The sequence below is a fragment of the Ipomoea triloba genome, chromosome 8 (genome assembly GCF_003576645.1).
Source record: "Ipomoea triloba cultivar NCNSP0323 chromosome 8, ASM357664v1".
Lineage (NCBI taxonomy): Eukaryota > Viridiplantae > Streptophyta > Magnoliopsida > Solanales > Convolvulaceae > Ipomoea > Ipomoea triloba.
The window spans coordinates 17,954,803-17,967,226 of NC_044923.1; the positions used below are offsets into that span (position 1 = coordinate 17,954,803).

At 31.9% G+C, this 12,424-nt stretch overlaps 1 protein-coding gene across 2 annotated transcripts; it reads right to left on the reverse strand.

Moving 5' to 3' along the window:
- Positions 1-792: 792 nt before the first annotated feature.
- LOC116027741 (putative pentatricopeptide repeat-containing protein At1g12700, mitochondrial) lies at positions 793-4,413 on the reverse strand. Of its 2 annotated transcripts, none has more exons than XM_031269478.1 (2): positions 2,014-4,413; positions 793-1,071 (listed from the first exon to the last, which is right to left on the reverse strand). In XM_031269478.1, exon 1 carries the CDS (start codon positions 4,351-4,353, stop codon positions 2,458-2,460), a length of 1,896 nt encoding a protein of 631 aa, XP_031125338.1. In that variant the 5' UTR covers positions 4,354-4,413; the 3' UTR covers positions 793-1,071; positions 2,014-2,457. The 2 variants fall into 2 exon arrangements, with proteins under 2 accessions (XP_031125338.1, XP_031125339.1); XM_031269479.1 differs by lacking the exon at positions 793-1,071 and adding an exon at positions 1,084-1,232.
- Between the last annotated feature and the right edge of the window lie 8,011 nt (positions 4,414-12,424).

Genomic DNA, 12,424 nt, shown 5'->3' on the forward strand with positions numbered 1-12,424 from the left:
TGGACCACAAGGTCCTTAGTTTATTAGAACTCTAATGTTATATATAGAGAGAGAGAGAGCTGGATGAAGAATAATAAAAGGCATGTTGATTCTCTATCTTTCTATCCCCCTATCTTTTACATATTTCATTAGACTTATAATATTATTGTTACCAATTGCATCTAGGTAAAACAACAGTATTATCATTCACACGGGGAACGCCATGATCATGATTCACAACAATACAAAATTTTGTGTACATAATTGTGGGAATGAATATTAAAACTAATAAGCATATGTTTTTAGGATTTGTAATTAGTGATATTGATATTATTTCCTAGTTAGATATGAGTTAATTCCATTTTTAGTCCTACATTTATGGGTGGTATTCCATTTTTAGTCCCTTTTTATTAAAACATCCATATTTGGTCCTAGTATTATTGTGGCATGACCATTTTTGGTTCTCCTTCAACAAAATCGTTAAAATAACGTTAAATACAAGGGCATTTTGATTTTTTTTACAAAGTAAGTTGATCTGCTATATTTTTTTTTTTACTTTTTTTTGAAAAAAATCCCTATTTGAAGACCAAAATGTCCCTGCGTTTATGAGAATTTTAACGATTTTGTTGATAAAGGACAAAAAATAATCATGTCACAATAATACTAGGACCAAAATGGGATGTTTTGAAAAAAAAGAACTAAAAGTGAAATGACACCTATAAATCTAGGACAAAAAATAGAATTAAGTCTTCTTTTATTTACTTTCTCAGATTATAGATTTTTATCTCCTATAATCAATTTTTCTTTGTGTATAAATTAGCGCTTGTATTTTACAGTTAGAGAGAATAAGAACTATTCAGAATTTTTCACATAGTTTGAGAACCTGACTACCCTAGTTCTTCTCTGTCATCCCTCACCAAATCTCTCTTGCAGAGAGAAAGACGAATATCTCACTGGTGGAATCATGAAGCCTAAGGAAATTGGGATTGAGAGTTGACTAATAGACCACATAGCTACTGATAATTTACATAATCAATTCCATTGTCTCACACAACATAACATCTGCTCTGGCAATTCTTCAGACTTGTTACCCTGTTTCATTTCATTCACAACACCAGAAAGCTTTGATCAGCAAGAATGGCAGAAGCATTGGTTTCAATTGCAAAGAATGAACATAAAAGCCTGTCTGAATTGTGAGCCCAAAATACAAGATGCAAAGCTTTAGCCTATCTAAGAATGCTTCAAATCCCTTCCTAGACAAACCAGAAACCAAATTAGCATATCACGGGTGGCATGCAGTTATGTAGATTAAAGTTTTTGGAGTATCAGAAAGCATTAGCATAGGATTCCTTGTATTAGTAACTGTCACCACTCTAGCTTAAAATTGAAAGCAAGAAAGCTTAAAATATATGAAGGAAATAGATCATCTTTGACATGTTATTGAAGGAAAGCTTAAGAAATGGCAATATGTATACACATATACATCTTTGAAGAATTTTACACTGGTTTTTTAGGATCATAGTACCACTGCAGCTCCTCCCAGTTTGCAGGGTTACTATTTTTCATATATATATATATATATATATATATATATATATATATATATATATATATATTCAGAACACATTAGTGAAACACAATAGAATATTTCACTAATGTACTTTTGCAACTAACAGACTTGAGTCAAGAAATATGCACACATTTGAACAAGAAGATAGAACACAAAGCTTTAAAAAAAGATACTGGTTTTTCAACTACTAACTTAAGGGGATTATTGTGACCGGCAGAGAATATTTTGTGCAATTGGTATAGTTCTTCCTAAAACACATAGGATGGTATATTATTTTACTATAATATAAGGCATTGGATCATCATGCATCACATAAGTGAAGGGAAATATATGCAGTGTTAGTGTGACAACATGGAATTCCGTATACTAAGCAAAGAAAAGAATGATATATAAAATAACCAAAGATATCAGTATATCATTGTTCTCATATGGAGTGGTTATGTAGCAGGGTACAAAAGATTTACCGGTCCATCAATCACGGTGACTTAGCTCCACAAATATAATACTCCGTAACATGTGTGTCCAAAAAACCCCATTGGAGCTCCAAGAAACATTATGTCCCTCAACATTTAGCCAGTCTATGAGACACTTCTGAATTTTTCCATAGCAGAGCTCCCTATATCAAATCAGCAAAGATGCACCAAAGCTCCTTATCTGCAGAGCACCTCTTCCTTCTCATGTAATTAATTTTTTTTATTTTTTATTTTGCTTCATGGTGCTTCCGAATTTTTACCTCCCTCTGACAAGAACTATTATGCTGTTAAAAGCATAGATGCTGAGACCCAAACTTCATGGTACAGTCAGTTGGATGTCCACCCTAGTAGGTGCTAATGAAATCCCTGAAAACGTTCCTCCAAAAGTAGCAATGCATGAACAAGCAGAGAAGCTAAAAGATTCCAAATATGTAGTTACTTTACATGATTTGCAGCAAATTTCTGTATCACCTTTAGTACAGTCTCATCTCCAGTTTTAAGTGCAAGTAAGTCGTTTATGAAGAAAAATGTGCAATGATTTGGAGAAATACCCTTACCAACCATTTCATCCAAAAGTAGATTTGCCTCGTGGCATTTTTTCTCTCTAACAAATTCTTGCAAAATAACATTATAAGTCACAGTATTTGGTAAGCAATCATTCTTCTCCATTTTCCTTAACAACTCTAAGGCTTCATCCAAAAATCCTCCTCGACAGAGCCCATTTATCATTACATTGTATGTATTCACATCTAGGCGTCGCCCTTTAGAGATGAGGTCATTGAATACATTGCGTCCAATATTAAGCTGTCCCATCTTGCAGACCTTATCAATTATGATAGTATCATAAACATGAGAACCATTTCCGTTTCTATCTAACTGATGATAGACTGACATTGCCTGTTCAACAAGTCCATTATCACCCAAACCACTAAGTAAGGCACATGATGTGTAAAAATCTGGTTTATGTCCAGCATCCAGCATCTCCTGAAAAAGGTCAAGTGCAGCAGAACATCTACCCACCAGAAAGAACCCCTGCAACATTGTGTTATACGTAACAACATTAGGATGAAACCCTTTTTGAGGAATTTCACAAAACAGATGCATGGCTTCATCTATTTCTTTTATTTTACAGTATCCATTAATTAAAATGTTATAGATCATAACATCAGGTTGAAGGCCACTTTCTACCATCCGACCAAAAACTTTCCTCGCTTCATCCATTTCTTTTATTTTACAGTATCCATTAATTAATGTGTTATATGCCCTAACATCAGGTTGAATGCCACTTTCTACCATCCGACCAAAAACTTTTCTCGCTTCATCCATCAGTTCTTGCAAACAGTACCCCTCAATGAGAGTGTTGTACGTGACGACATCAGGATAAATCTTCCTTTGAATCATGATCTGAATAATAGTTTCAGCACTTTCCAACTTCCCCACCTTACAGAGGGCATCCACTAATATATTGAAAATATAGACACCTGGATATACATTATGTAGGACCATATCATTCATTAACTTCGTAACCTCTTTCCATCGGTTAAAATTGCAAAGGCCTTGAATTAGTGAAGTGTATGTGAAGATGTCCGGGGGAACTCCTCTTTCAATCATCTCAGAGAGAAGGCCAAGAGCCTGATCAACCATTCTGTCTTTGCATAGAGAATCAATTACAGTGCTATAGGCTATAGTATCAGGCTTAGGTCCCTCCTCTTGCATTACTATAAGTAAATCAAGAGCATTTTGTGTATGACCTGCCTTGCAAAGCCCATTTATAAGAACACCATAAGTAATTTGATCAACTTTGCACACATATTCCCTCACCAACTTCTTGAATAGCCCTACGGCCTCAACAATCTTATTATCCAGAATGAGACCCTTGATCAGAGTGGTGAATGTGACCACATCAAACTCAAATCCACACTTGAAGACCACACCAAGTAGACAAAACCCGCAATCCACTCGACTTGAGCGGCAGTACACATCCACCAGAATGTTAATGGTATACACACTGATTGGGATGCCCTTAATGCGCATTTCTTGAAAGAGGGAAACAACTACGGAATAATGCTTCAATTTCAGAATTCTACTAAGCAGTTTGTTGAACTGAATAACAGAAGGCAAGGGCCTCTTATGAGCCATTTGACGGAATAACTTTAGGGCATCGTCTAAATCATTAGAGCTTTTTTCGAATTTGGATTGATTCGAAGAAACCGTTTGTGGGCGAGAATGGAAAGCACGCAGTGAGGGCTCAGAAGAAACCGTACCTGCCTCCGCCGCAAAAATGGGCGAAATGGGAGTAGAGATTGCTTTCCTTATTCTCCTCCAACTCATGTTAGTGAACAACGAAGACAAAGCGTTTCTCTTTGAAGGTTAGGGCTTTGAGGAAATGAAAGAAAAAATTGTTTCCATCCAACAGTGGAAGAAACTTAGAAATAGAGCAGGAATTGGCAGCTAAATTTGATCATAAGAGTAATCTCTTACTTTGAAGAGGTTCGTACCTAGTAAGTAAAGGTTTAACTTCTTGCCATATTTTGCATCTTTTAGATCTTTTAAGGAGTCAGGGTGGGAGCGCTCCAGTTATTATATCGTGAATCGCGGTCCATAATGCATTGTGGACTGCGGTCCCAAAACGACGTCGTTTCAGTAGGTGAGAAGCGGAGCTCGTAATTGACACTACAGTTCATCTCAAAAGATACTGTCTTACATTTGTTTTGATATTATCGAATGAAACTGTAGTTATATCGAAATGTAACTGTAGTTGTGTTGAAATGTAAATGCAGTGTATATGAACTGATACTGAATAACAGTTTCGCATTTGTGTTTTATATTATCGAATGAAACTGTAGTTATATCGAAATGTAACTGTAGTTGTGTTGAAATGTAACTGCAGTGTATATGAACTGATACTGAATAACAGTTTCACATTTGTGTTTTTATATTATCGAATGAAACTGTAATTATATCAAAATGTAACTGTAGTTGTGTTGAAATGTAACTGCAGTTGTGTTGAAATGTAACTGCAGTGTATATGAACTGAAAGTGAGTCGCGTGAATTCATCCGTCTGTTTTCATTAATCAAAACGACGTCGTTTTGATGCGCGGTCCACAATGCATTGTGGACCACGGTCCACGATATAATTTGCGGGAGCGCTCAAGGTCGAGAATTTAACTTTTTGGAATAAAAAACTTAGAAATAGAGCACCACTTTAAGAGTGTGTTGGTAACTCGAAAAATGATTTCGAAAAATCATTTTTCGGGCTTTTGGTGTGTGGCAATCTTTGGAAAATGTGGTCAACGAAAAATGATTTTTATTGACCACGGAAAATGGCTCAATTTTTCGTGCGGAGAGTAGGGATAACTCAAGCCGTCCCTCTCTCGTCCGGTGGACTGGTTTCCGGTCCGCCGGAAACCAGAACAACGAGTTTATTTTTTTAATTTATTTATAATAAATATTATTAGTTTATATATTTTTATATATTAAATAAAATAATAAAAATATATAATTATACATTTCTATTAGTTTTTCACTCATTTTCTGGAAAATGAACCAAACACACAAAGACAGTTTTTCAGAATGTAACCAAACACTGAAAATAAAACTATTTTGAAAAATGACTCATTTTTCATAAATCATTTTCCTGCTTTTCAAACACACCCTAAATTGATTTTGTGTTTAATGGATCATTTATGTCTCTCATTTGTATCTACTCCGTATTTTAGTTGGACTTGTTTCCTGTGAAACATCTCCCAAGTTTAAATTCGTGAGACGAATGAGGTATAATCAATACTTGAAGTTTTATACTACCTTTGTCCCATTTTGTTTGTCTGATTCGGTTAACGAGGCTTGACTTAAGTTATTTTTAATTCAATTTTTTATAATATTAAGTTTAGTATTAGTATATAAAACTTATATATTTAGAAACTACATTAAAAGTACTATTAAACACAAAAAATTAAATTTAAAAATAATTAAAAATTACTAAAGAAAATAAGCAATTAAGAAAAAGTTGGTTTGACCAATGAATAGTAAACAGGACAGGTAAAATGGGATAGAGGGAGTATATAATATTAATATTAGTTGTAATTTGTAAATAGGCATTAGATGAGTTTGACTAATGTCAAATAAAGAACCAACAATTAGTAAAACTAGTATTCTACCCGTGCGATGTACGGATTGAAATTTGAAAACATATAAATAATGTTGTTCTATTAAAAAAAAAAAAGTATAGTTGTAAAATATATTTGACAATATCAGTGAGAAAGAAGTTAATTAACAGATGTTATTAAAATAGTTCTATGTTATTAAAAACTATTAATATTATTAAAATATAAATTGATATTTAAGGTGGTTAATTACTAAAAATAATAAACTATATTAAAATATTGAATACAAAATATTTAAAATTTCACTCGTGTGATACATAGTATTAATTCGATCAATTATATAAGAATATACTCCAAGAGTATTAAGCGATAGTATACAATATTAACTAAATGATATGAATATGTGATTGCATGTAAATTCTTTTTTTTTCTGACAAATAATAAATTAAGTATAAAACATGTACAAAAAGCTACATAATTACACTTATATATTGTGAATTTGTGATGCACAAATATAACATATTATAACATCCATGTAATATTATGATAATTTCATAATTTTAATATGAAAAAGCAATAATAAATTCAAACTATTCTAACATAATACAAAGAATTAAATTCTATTCTAACTTTAAAATTTAAAATTTTAAAATTTGTTCAAAAAATAATTTTGAGTACTATTGACTCTAACACAGTGTAGTATTTTTATTTTTATTTTTGAAAATACACAGTGTAGTATTTGTTTAATATACTTTTAGAAATTGTTTAAAATAAACACACATTATTACAAAACAATTATTTTCACAAATCTAAATTAGATGTAAAATAATAATCTTTAGACAAATTTTTTAAAGATAAAAAGACAATTTAAAAAAAAAAAAAAACAAATGTCTATAAATATTATATGTTAGGGCAAACTTTTAAATTTTGAGAAAGAAATAACCTGATAGAATATTTAGATACATCATATTGCAATAACACGATATTAAACCCAAATCCAATGCAAACTATGACACAAACCTGATCTAGTTTCTAGCCCCAACTAACTCAAACCCAACAACTCATCTTATAAATGCTACAACTCAGTCATTTGAAACCCTGAATACCCATTCTTCATTTTTCCGCAACTCCACCTCCCGCTCATCCTTCAAAGATAACCTGACAAAGAACTGTACTTGAATCGTCTTTGGTTTCTTTATTTCCGCAGATATTGTGATTGTCTCAACCCCATTGGTGTACGCCTTTCTTCAAGTTCATCATTGAAAAATATAAATAACTATATGAGTTCTTAAATTTTGATAATTTAAAAAGAATATAATAATCTAATAAAATATACTAAACTTAAATTAATAGTAAAAAATACGATTACACATATTAAAGAAGAATATAAATTGGGTCATACGATATATATAATGAGCCAACGGTCAAAAAGTTAATAAGGTGATCCCAACCCCCAAGCAAATAAAACCTGACCCAACATATTTCTTCGTTCCAACCAACATTTCTTTGTAGAATCATAGGTTACTATCGCGATATCTACTATATTTCCATGGTCATATTGTTTGTCTTGCCTGCTATCATTTAGTCATAAAAAATTGTATTCAACAAAACACCTAATTAAACATCAATATAAAAAAGTTATTTTTTGAGTACATATAAAAAGATATTTAGTAAAATGTAAAATAACAAATTGTAGGCTTAAATATGAGTTTTTGAAAATTTTCAATATTTTTAAATTTTTTAAATGCATAATATAGAATGAAAGAATAAGTTTAAGTATAATATTTAGCATAATTCCAAATATATAATAGTTTTACCACAATTATAATTTTAAAAATACTGTATTTTTTTCAGAACGATTCATTTTAGGGTTTCGGACATAAAATTCTCTTTTACTCTATCTCTTATCTTCTCCGTCACTTACCACTCTCACACTCACTGTCTTTATCTCTCAGCCTTCCCTGCTCTCACGCACTCATCGCTCTCTCTTCGGCTTTCCGACTTGCACCCAGTCACCCCTGTAGCCCTCTCAACCTCTTCGTGAATCCATAGTCTCTGCCTCTCCATTGTACCGTGACTCCGTCTCCGCCTCTCCGTGGAACCGGCACTCCGTCTTCGGTTCTCTACCTCCCAGTGAGTCTCATCTGTCATCTCACTTTCTGAGTTTTAGATACTCATACTTAATTAGCTTTTTATTTTAATTTTTCCCAAAAAAATTAAAATGTAAACAGTTTTTCGAAATTTGAATACTATTTACGCTGTTATAATGTAGTATCTGTTCATACATACTTTCTCAACCTATTACGCTGTAGACTCATTCTCATGACCTCTCATATGAGAGAGTCACTACATGCCATCTGAGCACAAGGTCTTTGGCTTATAACTTTTTATTTGTTTTATTTTTTATTTTTATTTTTTTATGTGCTTTATTTTTTTTTATGTGCTTTATTTTTTAGTTAAGTCAAAAAATTTATTTATGTTTCTAGAAATTTTAGTTGAATGCTTGTATAATGTTGGATTAGGACATGTTCCTAGGATATCATAAGAAGGTAGTTATAATTCACTGCTATGTGTAAACCTTCAAAGTGATTTATGCATAGTGGGTAATTTTAAGATTTACATGTTGATGCAGTTAGACTTGGCAATTATGGACACGACCCGTTAACACAACATGAAATCGAACACGGAAATAACGGGTTAGTGTTTAGCCTTAACATGTCTCGGGTCGTTAACGGGTTGACCCGTTAAGGACCCGTTATATTTTCGTGTCTTAACGGGTCAACCCGTTAAACCTATTAAGAACGCGTTTAACCCGTTAATATTATCGTGTTAACCCGTTTACACAAACCTGTTTAGAACCTGCTAAGAACCATTGTCATTTAAGTAAGAACAATTGTCTTTATAAAATATATCATGAACATGATTAAAGATGAATTTACTACATTAGGCCAAGATCATATATACACCAATTATTAATGTTCAACAATATGAAATTTGAATGTTTATTGTGTTCAATTTTATTCTAAAAATTAGTATGTACTTCTTTAATTATGATTTTTGGATATTATTTTATAATTGAATATTTATTTAGTTTGTTTGATGGATTGGATTGTAGGTTTCTTTTTTATATAACTTAACTTTAAATTTTAGTTTGTTAATATATTAATAGATTTAGCGGGTTTAAACGGGTTTCGTGTCATATCGTGTTGACACGATCCGAAACCTGTTAATAAAACGTGTCTATTGTATAAACCCGTTTAACGCGTTAACAAATCGTGTTCATGTTCATGTTACAATTTTAAACCCGTTAACCTTAATGTGTCGTGTCCATGTTTAACCTTATCGTGTTCGTGTCGTTATCGTGTCAACCCGTTAATGAACCCGTATACACGAATTGACAGCTCTAGATGCAGTTCTCTTGATAAATCAATACAATTTTCTTGATGGATTTTAGTCATTTTTTATTGATATAGTGTAAAGAGATTTATTTGTTTGGATTTGAATACTTGGACTTTTTTTTATTTTATTTATGAAGAGAATCAATAATAATATGGAACAAAGAACTAGTTGCTCAAGTGATACAGGACAATGTTTTATCTTAATGTCAAATGTTCTATTTTGTTGCTCTCACTGTTGTGGTTACTATACATAGCCTTGACTTGACTCAATTATTTAATTTGGAGACCCAAAGATCCAAAGAGAGGAACCCATACAAACAATATTTCAATCCAATCGTCCTTTACATGTCTACTAGGCAGCATCCATGCTTAAGGTTGCACTCATTTTCTCCTATATATTCATATGATGTTTGTCTTTTAAATCACCCAAACAAAAAATTAAACTTTCCATTATGAATAACAAACAATTTATTCTTGATTAGTATTAGGGAAAATTGTAATTTTTGCCCCTCCATAATATACCAATTATCAATGTCACCCCTGAATTATTAGTGGTGTGAATGTTGCCCCTCAATTTTCAAAAACGGTACATATATTTTGCCCCTCCCGTAACGAAAGAGGGGCAATATTTACACCACGGGAAGGGCAATATATGTACCGTTTTTGAAAATTGAGGGGCAATATTTACACCACATTAATTCATGGGTGACATTGATAATTGACATATTATGGAGGGGCATAAATTACAATTTTCCCTTAGTATTATATTATAAAAAAATCCCCTTTTTATTCCGCTCATGTGTGATTATATTTATATATAATAATTTGATCAAGAATGTTTCCTATTTTTATGTGTGTTTAGTTGTTGTTTAGATCTTGCTTTTCTGTCCTGAAATTGATCTAGGATTTTCTCATTAATTTACTTATCCAATCGTACATGCATGTTCCCTAATAGGAAATTCCGATCTCGTTTAAGGAATCTGTGGGAGAAGTTGTTCCAAAAAAGTAATGCTTAGGAATTGTTTTAAGAAAGTTTGGAGCATGGAGATGACAGAAACTGGAGATGGTTTGTGTTTTCAGAACAATTATTGGGCAAAATTTGTGGAAGATAACTCTATCACAAATGGAGATTGCTTGGTTTTCTCCTATGGTGGTTATGGACTGTTTGACTTCGCCTTATTTGACCAATTTGGATGTGAAAAGATAGTAGTGAGAGATGCACAACCTCAAGTAAATAAAGAGGTGAAAGAAGAAAAAGATGATGATGTTGTTGTTAATGATGATGACGACAACGATAATGATGGTGGTGATAATGGTGATGATAGCAATTTTATTAATGAAGAGGATAAGACTGAAGTAGAGAATTATGGTTGCAGTGGTGATGAAGAGGACAATAATTTTGTTATCGAGGAGGATAAGAATGAAGTAGAGGAAGATGATGAAGAAGTAAAAGCGCGCATGTTGTTGGGGTTTACAAAGTCTAAAAAAAAAAACAATTCTTGTAAGCTACTTTTGGTTCTTGATTTTCTTTTATGTTATATGTTTTATATGTTTTTGCAATAAGTTTTTTTTTTTAAGTCGATTCAAGAAATGTGCGGGTCCAGGTGCAGGGAAGGGAAGTTCTAGCAAGAAAAACAAGAATGTTTTTTTACCATTTTGGAATTGAACTTTTCTGGTCAGGATAATACATTCAGCCCGAAAATCCCTAGCAGGAGAAAAAAAAAAACCCGCGGTGCCTTGGTAATAATTCCAAACATTTCTTGTCAATGAGAACTAAAAAATTGTAGAAATTTCTCTTCCTGATTATAATCATGTGTTTTTCGATATTTTAGTAGTATATACCAATGGATGTTATTAAGGACCACAATATTGCATTTCCTCCAACCTTAATTCTTCTAGACACGAGAGGCCAAGAATGGAAATCAAAGGTTATGAATGGGAGGCCGGGATGGGAGGACATGATTGAGAGAAGGATGGCAAAGTCTATGCCGATGGAACGTTGTTGACAAAGATGACCTGTGCATTTGTGAATTCGTGCATCTAAACACAAATGACATGTTGTTATAAGTTACTATTGTTCGAGGACAAACTACAAAAACGACATAAGGTGCTTACACCTCATTTCCTACTATATATATACATACACACACACACATTAGAAAAACATAGTAGTTGATCATGTATCTTTTCTAAAAATTTTAATACATTAATAGCACAATCATGACTGTAATATGTATAATTTATGATTTTTTTTAAATTAAATTAGAGAAACATGATAATAGGTACATGGCATTATCTTTTCTAGAATTTTTTAAGAGCATGTTGTACTTTTGACTTCTCCTCCAAAATAAGGAAGAATGTGGAAGACAACATAGGGTGTTACACCTCTTTTTTTTTTCTTTTTTCTTTTTTTTAACTATATGCGTTAGAGAAATATAGAAGTGGGTCATTTACCTCTTCTAGAATTTTCGATTACATTATTAGCATAACTATCGCTATAATATTTATAGTTTTACGATTTTTTTACTAAATTAAAGAAACATAGTTATAGGTATTGTATATTTTCTAAAATTAGGGTGTTATACCTCGTTTTCTGCTATATACATTAGTGAAACATGGTACTAGGTACATCCTGTACCTCTTAGAAATTTTTTTAATTTATTACTAGCCCATATGTCATTATAATGTATATAATTTTTTTAATTTTTCAATAAATTATAAAATCATAGTAATATGTACATTATTCTTTTCTCTAGAATTTTATAAGAGTCTGTTGTAATTTTGACTTTTTCTTCAAAAATAAGGAAGAGTATGGAAGACTATATATATATATATATATATATATATATATATATATATATATATATATATATATATATATNAATGATGGTGGTGATAAT